Here is a 22,402-nt window from a genome sequence, read left to right on the forward strand (position 1 = left end):
TGGCCCGGAGGAGGAGGAGGAAGAGGAGAAGAGGAGGAATGAAGGGAAAATGATGATGATGATGATGATGATGTGGAGGAGTGCGGTAAAGAAAGGGGGGTGAAGGGGATAGGGATGGGTAGAGGGAGCATGGGGAAGGGAGGGAGGGAGGGGAAGAGGAAAAGAGGGAGGGGAAGAGGAAAAGAGGGAGGGGAAGGAAGGGAGGGAGGGGAAGGAAGGGAGGGAGGGGAAGAGGAAAAGAGGGAGGGGAAGGGAGGGAGGGAGGGGAAGAGGAAAAGAGGGAGGGGAAGGAAGGGAGGGAGGGGAAGAGGAAAAGAGGGAGGGGAAGGGAGGGAGGGAGGGGAAGAGGAAAAGAGGGAGGGGAAGAGGAAGGATGGAAGTGTGACGAGGGGAATGGAGAGAGCTGGATAAAGAGAGGGGAGGGGGGGAAGGGGAAATAGGAGTGAGGGAAGGTAGGGAGGAAAAAGGCGAGGGTAGGGGAGGAAGGAAGACAAAAGGATGCGAGGAAGGGAAACCGGAGGAGGGAAGAAGAGGGGATGGAGGAAGGGAAAGAAGGGTAGGGAAAATAAGCGGCGGATGAGAGGAGGGGAAGGAGGGAGACAGAGGGAATGGAGGGGGAAGCTGGAGATGAGGGTGAGGTGTAGAAAAAAGAGAGATGGAGAGAGAATTGGGGGGAAGGGAAGGCGTTGGCAGATGAGGAACGAGAAGGGAGGGGAATACGAAGTGAAGGAAAATATATGGCCAATTTGAATTAAAAAAGAAAAAAAGTGACGAGTTCTTACAAGGAATTAGAGCGTAGCAACCATTAACACTACCATTACCACAGCTGCAACTACCCTAACTTTCCGTCATCTACCCTAACCTACCATTATCACCCCCACCACCACAACTACAGCTACCATACCCTAACACCATCGCCACAACAGTTCGTCCATCTTGACTTGGTGTACATTTTCGTCTTCTTGTAGCCTATTTCTCGTAGCTCAATGGCTGTTTAGACGATACTACGGCTCTACATCATTTCCATACGCTTCTTCGTGACTAGTTTTAGACCAAGTTAAAGTGAGCCGCGTGTATCCAAACTACCACTAGCATAGCAACCACTTACATCCCTATCATCACCAGCACTACCACAACAACCTAACTGACATACAACCCTAACTACGTACTGTACTATGGAACTGTACATCACTGTCTTCAGGAAGAGAGAGAGAGAGAGAGAGAGGGGGGGGGAGTGTAACACGCATACTTTGTTATACATTAAACATCCCACCGTAAAAACACTCAAACACACACACACACACACACAACGTTGTAGCAATATACACAGTTGGAAAAATGCATATAAGCAAATGCATAAAAATGTATAATAGGCTGATAAAATAATGTGCGATGCCAGATATACAAGGCTCCCCCTGCACTACGTAAAAACAGAGTAGTGGTGGTGGGAGTTCACGTGAGCTGGTGGAGGTGAGGCACGTGTGAAGGCTAGCAGGTGAGGCTGATAACAGAGGCAGGTAGGGAGCGGCAGGGAGTACGGGGAGTGAAGCAAGGGGGATACAGAGAAGCAGGGGTGAGGCAGGGAAAGATAGTGGCAGGAAGAAGCAGGGGTAAGGCAGGGAAAGATAGTGGCAGGAAGAAGCAGGGGTGAGGCAGGGAAAGATAGAGAGAGGCAGGAAGAAGCAGGGGGTAAGAATGGGGAAGGCAGAGGATGAGGCAGGGAGAAGCAGGTGAGGAAAGCGTCGTCTAGCGGTTAGGCAGAAGACAGGTAGGGCGAAGCAGGGAGACAAGGTAAGGTAAGACAGGGGATTGGGTAAGGAAGGAAGAGGCAAGGTAGCTAAATGGTAAACAGGGGCAGGGAGGAGAGGTAAGGTAAGGCAAGGAAAGAATGATAGTACGGAGGCAGAGAGACTTGGCAGGGTGACAGGAAAGTAAGTGATTAAAATTGGTGTAGGTGCGTGATGCACGGAAAGACCTGTGAGTGATGCAGGTGGGTGAGGCAGGACACGAGGGTGACCTACCTGTGGGGCTAACCCGACCTTGAACCCAGGGCAGACAAGCAGGCAGGCAGGAGGGGAGGGAGGATGGGCAGGAAGAGGGAGGAAGGGTAAGGGTAAGAGGGGGGAGGAAGGGTAAGGGTAAGAGGGGGGAGGAAGGGTAAGGGTATGAGGGGGGGAAGGGTAGGAGAGGGAAGAGTAGGAGGGGGAGGAAGGGTAGGAGGGGGGAGGAAGGGTAGGAGGGGGGAGGAAGGGTAGGAGGGGGAGGAAGGGTAGGAGGGGGAGGAAGGGTAGGAGGGGGGAGGAAGGGTAGGAGGGGGGAGGAAGGGTAGGAGAGGGGAAGGAAGGGTAGGAGAGGGGAAGGAAGAGTAAGAGGGGGTGGAAGGGCAGGAGGGGGGATTACACAGGATTACACAGGAAAGCAAACAGCAACAGACCTTATGGTCCTTTCGAGGCTGCTTGTTAGAGAAAACTATGACTACAAGATCTAACTCTACATGTTGAAGGATAAGGATAGGAAAGCAAGAAGGCTCCCCCCACCACCAAACCCTCCAGGAAAAAGTGAGAAAAACCACCATGCAGCATGGAAAAACTGACATGGAAATTTTATAGGAAACACTGGAAAGGAAAGGTCACATTCTATAATACTTTATCTATAAGCTACCCGATAGAGTAACCTGAAAGAGAAAGTAAACTAATAAAATAATAGTTACGGCATGACATTATAAACCAGTTACATTGAGTTAATGGGAAGTCTGTGGACATAACGTGAAAGCTACAAACTGCACAGTGTGGATGTTTAGGGGTGGTGCAGCAGCCTTGCCTGGCGCTTTTAAGGTAGGCAGCAGTCAATCAGGCCCTAGCTCCGTTTGCTCCACTGAGACAAGGAACTCTCCCATGTGGGACAAGTACACAAGTTTCATCCTGAAGCAGTGACCCCTGGTACATTAAAAAATCCCGATGGTGGTCACTTGACTAACAGGGACCCTCAGTGATCCACAGCCCATCACAGGTCGAAAGTAAGAGTAGTGACCGTTAACTCAGGGTTATCTGTGCAGATCCTAATCTGTGCTTATATTGCTTTCTTTGCGCTGGGGAGACTGAAAAGTATATAGGACGGGTGTCTCAGATAAAAGGGGACTGCACAGTGCACAGTGTGGATGTGCAATGCACAGAGTGGATGTTTAGGGGTGGTGCGGCAACCTTCCCTGGCGCTTTTTAGGTAGGCAGCAGTCAATCAGGCAATAGCTCCGTTCACTCCACTGAGACAAGGAACTCTCCCATGTGGGACAGTACACAAGTTTCATCCTGAAGCAGTGACCCCTGGTACATTAAAAAATCCCGATGGTGGTCACTTGACTAACAGGGACCCTCAGTGATCCACAGCCCATCACAGGTCGAAAGTAAGAGTAGTGACCGTTAACTCAGGGTTATCTGTGCAGCTCCTAATCTGTGCTAATATTGCTTTCTTTGCGCTGGGGAGACTGAAAAGTATATAGGACGGGTGTCTTAGATAAAAGGGGACTGCACAGTGCACAGTGTGGATGTGCAATGCACAGAGTGGATGTTTAGGGGTGGTGCGGCAACCTTCCCTGGCGCTTTTTAGGTAGGCAGCAGTCAATCAGGCAATAGCTCCGTTCACTCCACTGAGACAAGGAACTCTCCCATGTGGGACAGTACACAAGTTTCATCCTGAAGCAGTGACCCCTGGTACATTAAAAAATCCCGATGGTGGTCACTTGACTAACAGGGACCCTCAGTGATCCACAGCCCATCACAGGTCGAAAGTAAGAGTAGTGACCGTTAACTCAGGGTTATCTGTGCAGATCCTAATCTGTGCTTATATTGCTTTGTTTGCACCGAATAAATTGAAAATGTATAATATCGTGACGCAACACTATGTACGGGTACATTGTTTACGGGGTGTCTTGTAGACTAAGGGGGCATGAACTTACATGTACCGTAGCTATAAAAGCAAGTTATTCGGACAGAAAAAGAGTCAGCTGAGGATTTTCGTGCAAATACTTGTCTAATTTGTTTTTGAATGCCTCAATTGAGATACTGTTCACGGTATCTGAGGGTAATCTGTTCCAGATATTTACAACTCTGTTAAAGAAGAAGTATTTTTGCTTCGTGGGATTGGAATCGTTTTCCCATGATTTTGCAGCCATTACTTCTGGTTTGACTCGACCGGTCTATATCAAAATATTTATTCATGTCTAAGTTGTCATATCCCTTCATGATTTTGAAAACTTCAATAAGGTCCCCTCTTAACCTGCGCTTCGTTAGGCTAAATAATTTAAGTTCTTCAAGGCGTTCCTCATATGGTTTGTTTCTAAGTCGTGGTACCATTTTTGTGATTCTTCGCTGAATTTTCTCTAATTTTTCAATGTCCTTTCTGTAGTACGGAGACCAGAATTGCACACAATACTCAAGATGGGGGCGCACTAGCGAGTTGTACAAGGCAAGTATGACTTTTTCCGATTTAAACTCCAAAGTTCTTCCAATAAAACCCACTAGCTTGTTTGCAATTTTTACCGCATCGGTACACTGCTTGCTTGGTTTTAGGTCTTTTGATATTATCACACCAAGATCCTTTTCACTGTCTGTACTTGATAACTGAATATTGTTCATTTTGTAATTTGCATGGACATTGTTACTTCCAATATGAAGTACTTTACATTTTTCTGTGTTGAATTTCATTTGCCATTTTTCTGCCCAGCTTGCTAAAGTAGGAGGGGGAGGAAGGGTAGGAGGGGGAGGACAGATAGGAGAGGGGAAGGAAGGGTAGGTGAGGGGTAGGAGGGGAAGGGATGGGTAGGAGAGGGGGAGTACAAAGGAAAGCAAACAGCAACAGACCTAATGGTTCTTTCGAGGCTGCTTGTTACAGACAAGACTATCTCTTTGATACCTAATTCTACAAGTTGAGGATAAGGACAGTAAGGCAAGACGCCTCTCCCCCACCCACCAAACCCTCCAGTCGAAGCTGGCAGGAAAAACGTGAGAAGAACCACCATGCAGCATGGACGAACTGACATGGAATTTTCATAGGAAAGACTGAAAAGTGGTAAACTATATTCTGTCCTACTATATCTGTAAACTACAAATGTCAATAAGCTACAGGAAAGGTAGGAGGAGGGAGGAAGGGTAGGAGGGGGGGAGGAAAGACAGGAAGGGTAGAAGACGGGAAGGAAACGTAGGAGGGGGGGAGGAAGGGTAGGAGGGGAGGAGGAATGATAGCAAAGGCAGGAAATGAAAATACAGTAGGCAGGAGAGGGAAGGAAAGGTTGGTAGGAGAGGTACGAAAGGCAAGGAGGGAAGGAAGAGGGAGGGAAGGTAGGTAGTGAAGGGGCAATAGATAGGGGTGAAGTGAGGAAAGGTAGGCACAAGAGGGGGAGGTATACAAAGGAAGGAAAGGTAGACAGGTGAGATACGTGAGACTGCGAAGTAGACGCGGAGGTAAACAGGGAGTAGGTGGACGTAGGGGAAATATGTAGGTAGGCTGGTAGGAGGTGCAAGGTACATAGGCTGGTAACGGGGGTAGGGAAGGTAGGCACGAGGAGGTAGAGAAGACAGGGAGGATAGATACGAAGATGGAGGGGAGGGCGCATGGAATGCCGACAAGAATGTGGAGAGAGAGAGAGAGAGAGAGAGAGAGAGAGAGAGAGAGAGAGAGAGAGAGTAGAGGTGGGCAGGGTGAGTTACCTGTTGTCCTAGGACGTCCTTGTCTTGGTGTAGGAGGGATACACAAGAAGGCAGAAGAAATTACGGGGGGGGAGGAAAGGGACGGGCGCTGCAGATCGAGAGTTTTATTTTGTGTCCTACTCTGGGCATTGACCTGTCAGTCCGCTCCCTGAGGCCTAAGCAGTCCTACGTGCCACATTCCTTCACATATCACCGGCGCTAATCCCCACCGTGAATACTGCTAAAAGTTCTTATTCAAAATTGGTGTCACGGTATTATAGGGGTGTTTTTATGGCGTGTCTGTATTCCTTGTGGAAGTGCCATTATTATTAATATTATTATTATTATCATTAGTATTATTAATTATTATTTTTCAAGAAGAACAGAAGGAAAAACTTATTAAAAAACAGCTCATTCACCAAATTTTTCACCGCCCCAGCCTAGCATCGAACTCGCGTTGCTTCGAACAGCTGACAACTTTATTTTTATCCGGACCATCACCACCCAAGTAGGAGAGAGAGAGAGAGAGAGAGAGAGAGAGAGAGAGAATTACCCCTTGTACTTATGTGTGAGGGAGGGTTTAGGAACTAGAGGAAGGGAGGACAAGGGGGAAAGGGAGGAGGGAGGGAGGACAGGGGGGGAAAGGAGGGAGGGGGGGGATAAATTATAGAGCCGGAGACACTGTAATTTTCGGAGTGTACCGCAGGGGAGATACAGTAGAGTCATTTTCCTGGTCTACCACAGGAAACCTACGACAGGATACTCTTCATAGCCCACCTGTTCCTAATATAATGAAATACGGTGGAAAGGAGGGAAAAAGAGAGAGGAGAGAAAACAAAGTGAGGGAGATACAGAAAATATGACGAAAAAGAGGGAAAGAGAAAGTGGGAAAACGAGGAAGGAAAGAATGGGGGAAAAGAAAGCAGAAAGTAGGGAAGATATGGAATATGGGGAGAAAGGGAGGGGAAGGAAGCGAGAAAATGGGGAGAGCCAAGAAAGGAAGAGAAGAGAAGAAAGGGCGGAAATAAAATACAAATAATGCATTAATGGAGGGGAGAGGAAATGCAAAACAAGAGTACAAAATGAACTCCTTATCCTACCTGTGGTCCAATGATGACCTTGTACTTGTGTGTGGGAGAATCGCCCCCGACGGTGAAGGAGTTTGGGCCAGGTTGATGCAGCAGGTAAAGTCTCGCCCTCAGCGCCCTCTTGACCCTGCCCGCCACAGCCTCCTCGCTCAGGCCCCCCACGCCACCCCGGCCCCCAGGAGACGCGCCCCGGCCCCTGGGTGACGTGCCGCGGGGGGATGGGGGACGGGGGGACACTGCACGCCCACTACTGCTACTGCTGGGCGACGATGGGCGGCGGGCGTGTGACGGGCTGGGAACTCGGCTGGGAGCGGGGCTGGGAACACGGCTCGGCGCTGGGGTTGGACCTGGGGCATTGGCGTGATTGGGGGTGGGGGCTGTACTTGAGTTGTGGGTGGGAAGTGTAGCAGCGTGGGTGGACGGTGTAGTGGTGTGGGTGGGGGCGGTGGTGGGTGACAGCGGTGATGGTGTTACGGGCGTGGGCGTGAGGGGTGATGGGGGTGTGTGTGGGGTGGTGGGGGTGCGGGAGGGGGGCAGTGTCCGTGGCCTGGTGGTCCTCCCCCCGGTGTCCGCCAGTCGGGGTGAGTGTCTGCGTGTAGGCGTGGGCGTGGCGGGTGAGCGCGGGCGTCGGGCTCGTGGTGACGTGGGCGGTGTGGATCGCTTGGCAGGAGGTGAGGGCGTGACTCGTGATGTGCTGCTACTCCCACGCCCACTGACACCACCAACCACCACACCACCACGGGGGACGTATCGCCGTGGACTCACCGACCGCTGCAATATATATGTTAACACGTTAGCCAATACATCACAGTAATACATCATATCACCCAATACATCACATTAATACATACAACACAACCTGACACATTACTTGATACATATATGAATACAAAAAACACATACCATCGAACACTATCACTGCAAAATACTGATAAACAATTCAAACCCGAGAAATGTCAGGTAGAAAAACAAATATTTGGCAAAAGACAAAGAAAATACGTACATCGCTTATATATATATATATATATATATATATATATATATATATATATATATATATATATTATGTTTTCATATAATTACTCAATAACAAATAAACTATGGTACTCTTAATCTTACTGCAAGACAGGGCGGGAACTTATGGATAAGGATACAAAATGAAACATGTAACAATGATTTTAACCTTCATCTAGCCAACCAACCCCCTCCCTTCCTTCACCTTCACTCCTCCCTCCTCAGCCTTTTTCTTCTCTCTCCCTCCCCATCTCTTTCTCCTCTCTCTCCCCACCTCTTTCTCCTCCCTCCCTCTTCCCCTCCTGGATAACCTTGCCAGTAGCGCCCCTCCCACAAAGGGTTCAAGGCAGGTGACCGCCACAAAGGATCATACTCTCCTGGACTCGGCAGCATCCAGAACACCTTTCTGGCAAGCATTCTGGTACACATCTGGTCCACTTATTACAATATTCTCCATCCGAGATGGAATTTTTCTTATTATATTCTTACTACCACAAAGGTACTTTATTTAGCTTTGAGGGATGGTGTTCTTATAGGTTTAGGATGATCCCAACCAATTTTCGCTTACACATTTGGTTTACATATTACGCATCATTCACCCATGACGTAGTTCTCTCTCTGATAATCCCATGGGTTTGGGAGGAGGCAGTACAGCTTCTTAAGCTTACTTTTCCATATTACATCTTAACCCTTTATTTTCTACCCACAAACAACTTTATTATGAGACTCCCTACCACCTCCAACTACTATACACACTACCTCTTCACCTCTTCCACCCAATGGCGTATATTAATTCCTGACACCACCAGACGATTTTATTCAGCTCTCGACAGACTTCTCGTGGCAGGAAGGATTAATGGAGCTTTGTTTCTAATACGTTAACTACCAGATCTATCCATTTTCTTTAACTATAATCGTCTGGATATAACAAAAATATATCTATCTATTTATCTATCTATCTATTGCTACGTCTTAGTCCCTGAAGGGGTGGCCACAAACTAATCACCGCCATGTCATCCTGTCTTCTTCCATCAACCGCCCTCCAAAAATATATAAAAACGAATTCAAGGGGTTAACTATATCTTGACGCAGAAAATCTTAACTTTAACTCTTGCTACCGCCATACGATTATATTCGACTTTAAGACTTAATATCCTTCCCACAGAGGCTTAACAACAGGATATAGAAATTAACATACGTGAGAATATAATGTGCCATATACATAAAAAATTGCGAAGACGTGCCCAAGACAATACAAGGCCCCATCCTTCCTCCCTCCCTTCCTCTCCTCCCAGCTGCCTGGTGACCTCGGGCGACGTCCTGGGTTGATGGTCTCAGCGAGTCCCATTTCCACATTTTCTCCCTTCTTTACCTTTATTTTCATTCCCATATTACTTTAACTTTTCATAACTGCTCCGACCGCTACACACACACACACACACACACACACACACACACACACACACACACACACACACACACACACGCACGCACACACACACAGCTTCCATTATCTTGGGTTTTAATTTTTCTCCCTCACCTCCCTAAGCTGCCGTACAGGTGAGCTCTTAGGTGATGATCTGGGTGATGTCCGCGGCGATGTCCTGGGTGAGTCCCGGGGCTGTGGCGGTGCAGGGCGGGTCCTGGCAGGGTGGGGCCTGGGGTCAGGAGATACGGGACGCCGCCGGTGGGACCCAACCAATGGAGGACCTGTACCCACGGGGGATCGAACCTGCAGGGGAGATGGACAGATTGAATTAAGAACATAAGAACATAAGAAGAGAGGATAACTGCAGTAGGCCGGTTGGCCCATGCTAGGCAGCTCCTAGAAGAGTAACTGAACTACTAGAATGAGATAAGGATAGCAAAGAAGAAGGCTCTCCCCCGCCCTCCAAACCCTCCAGCCGAAGCCGGCAGGAAAAAGTCAGAAAGAACACCACGCCGTATAGAAAAACTGGCGTGGACATTTTACAGGAAAGTGTGAAAGGAGAATAGAGAATTGTAATACTTTGCTGACAACTTTATTAATGATATATTAATAGTTTTCCCTAAAAAAAAAAAAAAAGTACTTGCAGTATATAACTGATGATAGCTGTATTAATGAAAATTAGTCACTACCACTACTACTACGACTACTTCTGTTCTTATCACTTAAAAAGTAGTAGTAGTAGTAGTAGTGGGTGGTGGTGGTAGAGGTGATGGACGTTGTTGCTACTGATGTCAGTTTGTGAATGGCACACAGAACTACACTGGTAATTTAGCAGGGTCATTTAGAACCACATACAAAGAGTGAATAGTCTGATTGCGCTGCGGGACAGGAGGGGTGGATATTCGCATCCCCACCCCCGTCCTCCTCAACTTACTGGCTTTAACCTCGTCTACTGCAGAAGGGCAAGTTCAGCCTGCAGTCCACTGGGTTCATATCTAAATAAGTCTGGGGCAACAACAAAACAATACCACCCCTTCAGGTCGAGGCCTTACTTTCACTGATTAACGCCAAACTTCCGTTCAGTTCTGATGATCCCTCGGGGTGAAGAGACTGAATTACTGGAAGCATACGATCTTCCTACCAAAGTGTGGGGTGTTAAATACGTTCACAATCGTAGCGCTCTCTCTCTCTCTCTCTCAAACCTTTTTTTTTTTTTTTTTTTTTGGTGAGAACCAGCATCCTGACAACGAACAAACATATGCCAACACTTACACCACCGCGCTGTTGCCACGTCGCTGGGGTCATGCGGGTGCTCACTGGTTAAATTAGTGTGTGTGTGTGTGTGTGTGTGATAAGGCACAATATATTCAGTAATTGCTCCAGTCCACATCAATTTATAGTGGGAAACTGATGATGATGATGATGATGACTACATGAACAATATTACTCCAAATTTCACTTTTAAACTGTGATGAGCCAAATAATGCACAGAATTACGAACTACACACTCCAAGATTCTGAGAGGAAAATGAGGACGACGACAAGGATGAGAATTAAGGAATATTACAAACCTGGCTTATTAACACTCAAAAAGTTGCATTGTCGGGGAATTTAATCTTCATAGTTTGGTGAATAAATACATGGCGGAAATGGTGAACGACCCCAAAACAAGCACCATTGTTGTTGGAATTTTGGCTCTGTTTTGCTGCTTTCAAATAATCTTCAGACAACACAGGAAAGACAGTCAACTCCCCGACTACCAGAATCATATCAGGAAAAACAAATAAGTGATGGACAGCTAGCGAGATGTAACATGCTTATCTAATCTGGGAAAGAATGCCAAACTCCCGCCAAAAACCATTAAAAGCCTATAAACAATATGAACATCACAAACTTTCGCGGCAAAAAAAAAAAAAAAAAAAAAAAAAAAAAAAAAAAGCACCAACCAACAAAGGAAATCAAATGAGCATCTACATTCAGGCGCCAAAAAGTCGTCGCCGTATTCTCCTCTCTCTCTCTGCCACAACGTTTTATTATACACATCTTTATGGCGGGGGAATTAGAGGGAAGTCAGTGGCACATCCATCACTCACAAGTCAGAACAAGGGCGCCCTCACCGCCAGAGTTACCAAATACAAACCCACAATATCGCTAAACTTGCTATAAAAAAAATTGCTAATGTCGCCTAATACAAGTATCTCAAGAGTATTTTCTTGATTTTAAAACCTATCAAATATCACTGCAAAAAACGCTAATATATCTAAAACAACACTATCTACGAATCTTAAGGATACCGCTAATTACTTTTCGCCAAAAATTAACCGTACCTAAACAGAAGCGAATATATACAGCGAGCACAACGCTCAATTGGAAACCCTGCTCTCCGACATAACACTCAATTTATCCCACAGCCGGGGCACCTCCCACCTCATGTTGCCGAACAAGATTCACAGAGATAGCTAAACTTGCTCTCTAAAGATGTTAAAAAGGCGATTAAGGAAAAAATATCCCCAACAGTTAAGAAACAGACAAAAATTGCAGGAATATTGTAAATCTTTTTTTTTAAACATCCCCCAAATGTTGCAATGCATATACATTTAGCCATAAAACCGCTAAATTGGCATCCTACCCACACCGCGGTCACTTGACATCAGAAGCTTCCGGAGAACACACTACGGGCACCTAGTCGAGTAAATATAGGGTTAAATTTTACTCCCATGATATGAAAACCATACTATCAGTGTTTACATAATTCTGGTGTGGTCTTGGTAAAATACTGATAAGCGATTAACAGAAGCACTTTAAAATATTTCAAAAACTCAATACACGACAACCGCCTCTCTGGAACCCCGATACATGAAACTACATCCAGCTCAGCGGTTAACCAAAGTTGTCTTTCGCTCACGCACACACATACAAGCAAGACATACACACATACCAGCACACAAGCAATTACTGATCAACACCACCGATACAAAGTGTTATACCCAATGAGTGGAGAAAATGCTGTCCTCTCATGTTTTGGCTGCGCGTCAATCCGGGTTCAGTGTTCATATTTATAAAGGATCTTAACCAATCATCATTACCAGCAAAATTATTTTCCCAAATCATTATTTTGTCGTTTTTCACTTTAATAACGACAAATTTCCGAATGACGTATGGAAACTATAAGAGTCACGATAAAATTATAAACGTGCAAACCTGTACACGACTCAGGCTCAAGTTTGTAAATATGGAAGGAGCCGACGAACGAACGGGGGAGCTTTTGTTGTTTTTCCAAGGCGTATCCGGGTCTAGTACGCGACAAATGGCGCCAGGGGATGTTAATGCCACAATTTCATCCAGTTCGTATATGTACATACGTTGCCCCCACTGGTAAACTCGTGCAATCTCAGGAAACAGGAATGAGACAGAAGAGAAATGAAGAGCGCAGATAAAAACAGAAGGAATGAGCATGAAGGGAAGGGGGAAATTACGCCAGTAGTGAAAGAAGCGAAAAGCTGAGGAAGAACAGAAAAGAACGAAGAGAAGCGATAAGGATAGAGATGGCAATAAAACACAACTGCTAGATGAAGGGAGAAGGGAAAAAGAAAAAGGGAGAAGACAAAGGACGAGAAAGAAGGGGAGAAGGGAAATGAGAAAAAAAAAAAAAAAACTAAAGCTAGAGAAAGCACTAAAAGCAGCAAGATGGAGGTTATCACACGAGAAAACATGGGTAGGATTATGCAAATTAGGGTAGGTTAGGTTATGGTGGGAGTGGATTTGGTGGAGGAGGGGGAACTACAGTTGCTAAGCGAGACTAACCTTCTGCTGCTATGAAGGAATCTGATCACTTGAAACCTGACGATGACACCCATTTATTATTAGTAGTAGTATTGCCACCCTCAGACATTCTGAATCCGCTGACGTATTTTCCCGTACCTTTATTTCTTCCAGACAATTTCTTAAATAATCTGTAATGATGGGGCTGAAACCAGACCCATTTAACGACTTACCATCCGTTTCTCTCATGAATACAATCGTTTTAAGGTAGTAAGAACAAAAAAATTTCGTGGCCTACATAAACCTCGACTGGGTATAATATTTCTCTGCTGAATAAAAATAGGAATTGGGCTGAATCTCTCTCTCTCTCTCTCTCTCTCTCTCTCTCTCTCTCTCTCTCTCTCTCTCCAGATTATTCTGCAGTTATAGTGGGTTCTTCATCTGAGGGAGGTGTCACTCAACTCTAATAAATTATATCGCAATTGCATAAAATTCTATCACCGTTGTGTCGAAAATGTGTCCATGGTTACTAGTCAAACCAGCCCCCCAATGTGACTATCCTTGGACATCAACAGAGCTGAAAAGTTAGAAATATGTCAGACTGGAGTAAACGCACTATAGGCGATGGGATCTATCATTTCTCCTGTTAAACTCACATAAAGCTAAAATCATTGACGCTAAAACCACACGATTTTATATAAGTATGCCTCTTCTACCTGTCCTGAAAGTGACGCTATACGTCTTCAACACTGAACTATACCAACTCATACAAAAACAGCACGTCTCGAAAATGTTACGGAAAAGATGCAGAGCCGTAGCATTTTCTACTACTGAGCTACGTGAAACAGCCTGCAAAAGGAGGAAAATGTGGGGCAAGTTACGGTGAAAAGAGTATATTCGGTCGGACAGGTCACAGGGTAAAGTATTTTATGGGGAGTCAGGTTAACTCATTAGCCAACATTCATCTTATGTAACTGATGCGCAATAATATGAACCAAAACAAAAAAGAACAATGTTGCTGGACTATGAAACATGATATATCTGCGTTTCATTCTCTCTCTCTCTCTCTCTCTCTCTCACAACCAACGAGGTGGAAAACGTACTAGGCCTATAGAAGAGTAATCCTCCCCCTACCCCCTCCTCTCTCTCGTTAGAAGGCTACAAAAACAGAAGTGGGAAAAATTTCTCTCGGACGGGTGCAAACTCTAAAGGAGAATTCTCTCTCTCTCTCTCTCTCCCTCTGCGTCAGGTTTCTCCCTTATCTCGTCTTCTTTCTCTAGCCACTCAGCCAAATTAGTGCTCTTTATCCAACACTGCTTTCTTTCTTTCACTTCTTGAGAGAGAGAGGGGGGGGGATTTTTTTTTTTTTTTCACTACAATGCTTGTCATAATAAAAATCTTCCATTTCCCCACTTGCTTTACCCTTCTGAGAGAGAGAGAGAGAGAGAGAGAGTCTACTAACCCTACACGCTAGCCTGTTCCATACCACCACTACCAACTTTATTAAAATCCACACACAAAATATTATGCACAAAGAGGGTGTTCTATCAAGGCTCGCTTGCTACCCCCTTGTCCTAACCAAAACATACCCTCATGTGCCACGTCTCCTCACACTATCTTCTACTTTCAACATCTTCTCTAATTTCTATCTTACTTACCCACTAATTTCAATAATTATTATTACTTAAAACCAAGAGTCACTTTAAACTTTTGAAATATATACAGTATACAAACTGAGAATATTAGTGTTGGCGCACGAACGAGACATATGGCAACTTTTCTGTTTTCACCGTCAACTGTTTCTACTCCCACTTCACTCCTCTCACGTCTTCCTATGCATCAAACGCTGTCCAGAAAATTGATAACTAAAATACACGAAGAGAAATATTAGCCACTGAGCTGATAAAACAAGATATACCACACACAAAATTTTTAAGCAAAATTTCAAACGGCACTTACCAACCTCCGACAGTGTTGCCAAATTATTATTATTTTTTTTTTTACGAGGAAGGGGTGGTTGTACGAACCTTCTCTCCCCTCCCACCTTCTCACCCCCTTCCACCTCCTCCCCACCCACCACTCTACGCCTTTCTCTTCCATCGCTCTCTCTCCGAAAATTAAACAGTAATAAACTCCTGCGGTAGGCTAGTACTACTATCAGTAGCCAGTAGTAATAATAATATTCTCTTGAACGGTCACCAAGAGCTACATCATACCAAGAATCATCCCAAAGCTAACCTACCGAACAAGGTGATCGGCCAACAGGAAAATGTGGCACGGCACCGCCAGGCTCACAAAATGATCCTTAATCTCTTTTCAGCCCGGGGGTTTATGTCGGTAGGTAGGAAGGAAGAAGGATGGAAGAAAGGAGGAAGGACGGAATGAAGGATGGATGGAAGGAAGACAGGAAGTTTGGAAGAGGTAGAGAGGCAGGTATCAGGATAATTAACAAGATGATTCTATTAAGTAATGGTTCTCGTACTGAAAGGATTACTGCAGCCCAGATTTAAGCCCCTCAAATTCTACGTCTTTCCTATTATAGCCTAAATAAACCCCATAAAATAAGTCAACTAAGTCACCGTCAAATGAAAATAATCGTTGTGATGGGGTTAAGTTGTAGATCACTCAAAAATGTCCTAACAGGGAAGGAGGGGGGGTGTATGACAAAATTAATAACTGAGTAACCAAATTCATCACCATTAGTAGCAATAATCACCACGACCACAACCACCATCACTACAATCGCCATTGTCATCATCAACATGACATCACCACCACCAAAATCATTAACAATAATCACCACAACCACGACCATCATCATCATCCTGACATTTTCCCACTTAAAGGACAAGGTGAGGCAGGATACACAAAGAAATGAAAAAGTAAAATAATAATAATAATAGTAATAACAGTAATAATAATAATAATAATATTTTAATAATAATAATAATAATAATAATAATAATCCCTCAAAATTGTTGTCAGTAACTCAGAGTAACCGAAATCAACCCTAACGTACAAATGAGCCTAAGTGTTGTCAAAGGCAGGGTTCAAACTGGGTCACGCTGGCTTTGACCTCGCGACCCCTGTTGGTGTAAAAGTTAATGGGTATATACACAATTATGGCAGGGCTTCAAGGTTAAGGTGCACCACCATCACGTTTTGGCTGCAACGCGTGACAACAACAATAATAACAATACATTAGTAGTGGTAGTGGTGATGGTGGCGACGGCAGTAGTAGTAGTAGCAGTAGTAGTAGTAGTAGTACTGGCGTTTCACATTACTTTTAAGTTCTGGTGAGATTTCGTGACTACTACTACTACTGATATGATGATGATGATGACACCAACAACCACGACACACCAACAAAAACACAAAACGGAACAAGTCACGTCTCCGAGATTTTCCGACCTACCCCTTCCATGCGATGACCTAATATTTTATGTAATCTTGCTCTCTAAAGACGCTTTCCTTCAGCCTAGGGAGAAAAATCAAGCAGTGAAAGGGGGGGGGGTGATAAAAGAATGTTCCTCACTCCATCAATAGAAATGGTCTTTCCAAAGTTAACAAAGAATCTGGTTGCACCAAGGATAAATATAAATGTTGTCCGGAAGCAAGAACAAATACAAAATATAACAAAACCGTCTGGAAGAGGAACAAACAAAACCAAGCCGTCTGGAAGCAAGAACAAGTAGAAAATAGACAAAATCGTCTGGAAGAACAAAATATAAAACCGTCTGGAAGCAAAACAAACAAATAAAATCGTCTGGAAGCAAAAACAAAAAATATAACAAAATCGTGTGGCTGCAGCATGAACAAAAATATAACAAAAGCGTGCTGGGGCAGCAAGAATAAATAACCCAACTATATCGCCTGGAGGCAGCAGGAACAGAAAATATAACAAAATCGTGTGTAGGCACCAAGACAAAACAAAATCGTCTGGAGTAGGCAAGACTGACCAAATATAAGCAACAGGACTGAAGCGGTGAGACACACAGCCTCGGTCAACACATTAAAATCCCTTCACTACAATGACAACTATTTCGGTCACGCTACCTCCAGACGATTTTGTTCCACCTTAGTGAATGCAGCCTGAAGCGTATCCAATAAACTCCTTCAATACTAAATACATAAATAAAAAGGAAAGAAAAATCTGGACAAGAAAGAAATAAGCAAAATACGTCCTTGCCGCTTCAGTCCGCGGACGTACACTTATTTCATTCTTGCCATCTCCAGACGGGTGCTGTCCACGGGCTGAGGGGGCTAAACAGACAAACACAAACTGCCCTTGGACCTAAACCCGGTAAAGGCGAGATTCCCTTGACCCACGTGTTCATTTTCCCCACCTCGAGTACCGGCCAAATTTGCTGACATCCATCTGGTATTATTGTATCTACAGTTTTCACCTTATCTATCCATCTATCTATTTATCTACCTATATGTGTCTGTCGTGTTTACCTATCTATTCATCAATCTATAATAGTAGAGATTAATAGTTTACGTCTAACTGTACCTATATATCTATCTACCTACTTATTAATAAATCTATCATGAAAATAAACATACATATAATGATACAGTAAATGAATAAATATTGTTTACGCCCAACTTCTACCTTCATGATAACTATAGTACTTTTCACCTTAACTTGGCCCAGATTTTCGTCCTTTTTAGCGACTTATCTCGCGTGGCTTAGTGGCAGAAGGGGACAATGCTACGTCTTTACACTCTCCATTACACTGCTTTGTAACCAGCGTCATACTCAAATGCTAATCTAACGTTACCACACAGCATCCACGATGGAGATAGGAATTTTTGGCCATGTTAGAAAAAAAAAGAAAAAAAAAAAAAGAAAAAGGTATGTTGCCAATCCCTTCAATACGACGGTGTTTATACTGTCACATCTATCCATCTACACTGCATCTATTACATCTATCCACCTACATCTATTACATCTATCCATCTACTATACACATGTATTAGTAGTAACAGCAGTAGTAAAAGAAGAAAAAGTAACAGTATTAGCAGTCATTGTAGTACCTGCAGCCCCAGACTTATGTAAATGTGAACTCAATGGTCAACAGGCTTAACATGCCCTTCTGGCTTCTGCAGTCCACCATCCTCCTTTTGGAGGATAGGGAATCAGCTGAGGAACGTCTGTATAACCAGGCAGTGGAGCTATCTGGTTATATTGGTGCCACCACATGAAGGCGTCCCTCTCCAGCACCGTACTGCAGTGTGTTTGATCTGGTGTTGTAGTGGCTGTTTGTGGGTCTGTATTTAGAAGGGATCCTCTACTAGCTGAAAGCATGGAATATAAGCATGGACTGACTATAGGGCTCTCTCAAATATCCGCCCATAGTGGAATCGAATCCATATAAGAACAAGGAGATGTTTTACTAACTCGCTCACTTGGGCACTATATACGGCATACCAGTATAATATCTATCTCTTTCTATCTATATTAATCGATCTAACTATTTACTTATCTACTTATGCATGGTCAATCTATCAATCACTCAACACAAAGGTTATCTATTTAATCTATCTATCTACATCTCTTCATCTATACAGTCAATCAACCAACATATAAAAGTGAATAAATATACAGGGTAGAAACTTAAACATTAAAACAAATAGGGCAGATATAAGATTTCCCCTTCCCAGAAAGCGATGAAGTGGTGCAGCTGTGAGGTAATTAAACTTAATGATGTAGTAATTAGGCAGCAGTAAAAGCGAAAGGGACGGCACTGGTTTATACACACAGCCTCATTAACCCCTAACTGCTAATTACACTGAGGTCACTGCTATCGTGGTCTGTTCATATCATTAATTCTTTCTACTCTGACTTGGCCTAGTAGTAGTAGTAGTAGTAGTAGTAGTGGTAGTAGTAATAAACTTAGTCTAAATCTGCTATACCCGTTTTACTCAAACTTGGCCAGACACTTCCACCCCTCCATCTTGAATGCTAACTTGAAACAAAAACGTAATACTAGTATATAATGCCAGTCACAACGATGTGCTGTGGGAAGCATGTAAAGCCATGTTAATGTTACTTTAGGCCACTGATCCACGTAACAAACTACAAAAGGATGGAAATCTGGGCCAAGTTAAGCTAAAAGAAATATAGGATTTTTCACCACTGAATAAAAGTGTCTGTGTTGATCCTAACTTTAATCCTTGGAGCAACAACAGAAAAAGGGTTGCTCAGGATTTTGTTGTTTTATTATTATCAGTTATTATTATTATTATTATTATTATTAATATTATTATTACTATCATTATTATTATTTTACTACTACTACTGCTACCACTACTACCACCACCACCGTCACCATCACAAATACCACTACAACTACTTCTATAATACCACCACCACCACCACCACAAATACTACTACATTTTTTCTTAGCTTTTAACTCCTCTGATTTCTCTTAAGCTAAATACAACCTCAGGGCGGGAGGGGAGGGGGTACACAGAGCCCCGGGCCGCCTCCCCTAATCAGGTCACTAACCCTCCCGCTGCCAATTACACAAAAGGTCACTGTTATCGGTCATGTCGGGGTGAAGTGGCGTTGGTGTCATTAGTAGACCTCTTTAAAAGTTTAAGTCACATAATTTGGAAGAGAAAATGGCGGGAATTCTCTCTCTCTCTCTCTCTCTCTCTCAGTGATAAATCGTACGTTTAAAAAATGGCCAGAAAATTTTCTTTCCCAAACCTCCCTCCCTCCCTCTCTCTCTCTCTCTCTCTCATGGCAAGAGTTAAAGTTTAGTGGCGACATTACACTAGCCTACTCGAAACTGAAAGATAAACACGCCAGTATTTTTCCTACTTAAATCTCTCTCTCTCTCTCTCTCTCTCTCTCTCCCCGCACGCATACAAACATACAACCTTACACATATCTCCCCGCACGCATACAAACATACAACCTTACACATATATCTACACACACACACACAGACACAGACGAAATCATACTTCCATTAACACACACACACACACACACACACACACACACACACATACACACACACACACGAAATCATACCTCCATTTACACACACACGAAATCATACTTCCATTTACACACACGAAATCATACTTCCATTTACACACACACACACACACGAAATCATACTTCCATTTACACACACACACACACACGAAATCATACTTCCATTTACACACACATACACGAAATCATACTTCCATTTACACACTCATGAAATCATACCGTACTTCCATTTACACACACACACACACACACACACAATCATACTTCCATTTACACACTCATGAAATCATACCGTACTTCCATTTACACACACACACACACACACACACACACACACACGCAATCTCAACTCCCGGAACCTTGACATAACCACGCCAAGCCTTATCAATAAAGCAAACACTCCTGTATTTGCCCGTCTGAGGAGCTAATCTCTTAATCAAGTAGCTTATCCTCTAATTACGACAATGCCAACCCTATTACTTAAGTAGTGGATCCATTAATTGAAGAATGGACTAGCATCATCATCATCACGAACATCATCATTTTATTATTACTATTATCATTACTATCATTTTACTGGCTGATTTTTATTATTATTATTATTATCGCTTTTACTATTGATTACTGTTACTGTTAATTCATCACGTACTGAGATAATCACACAATCGCAAACACATACATACATACACACATCGGTAGATAATCACAAGCACAAATACATAAAAAAACATTAATGACATCAACACACACACACACACACACACACACACACACACACACACACACACACACACACACACACAAACACACACACACACATACACGTTCACAACATTCTAACAGTAACTCTCAACCTCACCTTCTTGTTTTATAACAAAATTTTCACCTCAATCAATTATTTTTTATTATCTGATCATGTTAATTTCTTTCCGGTTATTCTCTCTCTCTCTCATATTTCTATTCTTCATTCTTTTATCCTCACGTTCTTAAATTTCTCCACGTTTTCTCACATCCATTTATTTTTTACTACTGCTCTTCTCTCCAACAGAAGTACAGTATTTCGACACAATTTTATATATTTTTCTTTTTCTTTTTTTTAATTTCTCTTTGTTATTGACAAAATTCAATTCGCTATTTGCTCTCTCTCTCTCTCTCTCTCTCTCTCTCTCTCTCTCTCTCTCTCTCTCTCTCCTTCCTTCCTTCCTTCCATCCATCTGTCTTATGACAACAAATACAACTCCTATCATTCTTTAAAATTACTACGGTACCAATACTACTACAACTAAAATCATCAGAACTACTGAAGTACTATCCATCCACCCATCATCCAATCCTACGTTGCCCCATGAGAAGCGTAGGAGCCCAGGGCTAGGCAAGTTGGTCCTGACATTTAAGATGAGCGACCAGCCTCACTCATCCCTGAGTGGCAGTACGTGGGCAATAAACCCCAACCACCCATTGGATATAAACCTTCACCGGCTCAATCCAACTGAAGCGCCGTAATTACCCACTAAACCACCAGGCGCCAAAATTTGGTTATATGGTTACCACCCAGCGTAGTACCGTAATGGTTTCCTGATGTACGGGAAACCATTTGGCTCGTCACTCAGTGTAGAGTCACCCACAGGCAGAAGGAAGAGGAAAGAATGAAGGAAAGAAAGATAGGAGTGTAAAGTCACCCGTAGGCAGAAGGACGGGGAAAGAATGAAGGAAAGACAGTAGAGGATGGAAGGAAAGACGTATCACTATCATAATTACTACCACAACTACTGCTACTATCGCAATTACCCCTATCATTACAATTAAAACTATCGGGGCCACCACCACCACCACCACCACCACTACAAGCACTACTACCACCACAACTATAAATACCACTACCATTACTATTCCTATCACAACCACAACTATTGCTACTACTACCACCACTACCAGAACTACCATTATTACTATCACAACCACAACTACCATCATCAATCACCAGAACTACCATTACTACTACCACCACCAACCACCAAAACTACCATCACAACCACACCTACAACCACACTCACTACCACAACTACCACCACCACCACCACAACTTTTACTCTAGATTGGCCAAAAGAGGTGGAGGAGGAAGAGGGAAAAATGGGGTTTGGAGAGAAAGCTGGGGGAGAGATGACCTTCCCCCCTCCCTCCCCCCTCCCTCAACTACTATTACCACTACCAAAACCGCTGTCACCGCCATCATTACTACGGTACTACCACGACTACTACCACTACGCATAACAACAATAATAATAATAATAATGTTTATACAGTTACCATTTACCTGCACATAGTCGCGTCAACTTTCGTATTCTATTCCAGACAACAATAAACAATTTGAGCTGACAATGAGATATACGAGCCCAAGTAGAAGAACGGTTTA

The 22,402-nt window shown here is 43.7% G+C and overlaps 1 protein-coding gene across 1 annotated transcript in view; it reads right to left on the reverse strand.

Annotated features, from left to right (window-relative positions):
* LOC145403376 (mitogen-activated protein kinase kinase kinase 1-like) overlaps nt 1-22,402 on the reverse strand; it is a 122,828-nt gene that overhangs the window by 52,892 nt on the left and 47,534 nt on the right. The window contains exons 3-5 of the mRNA XM_080275161.1: nt 9,324-9,515; nt 7,135-7,540; nt 6,782-7,053 (exon numbers count right to left, since the gene is read on the reverse strand). Coding sequence (XP_080131287.1) covers nt 6,782-7,053; nt 7,135-7,540; nt 9,324-9,515 — 870 coding nt within the window. The remainder of the gene's footprint in view (nt 1-6,781; nt 7,054-7,134; nt 7,541-9,323; nt 9,516-22,402) is intronic.

The sequence above is a fragment of the Coenobita brevimanus genome, chromosome 60 (assembly GCF_032717465.1).
Source record: "Coenobita brevimanus isolate Jiangsu-jjx chromosome 60, ASM3271746v2, whole genome shotgun sequence".
In the NCBI taxonomy this organism is placed as follows: domain Eukaryota; kingdom Metazoa; phylum Arthropoda; class Malacostraca; order Decapoda; family Coenobitidae; genus Coenobita; species Coenobita brevimanus.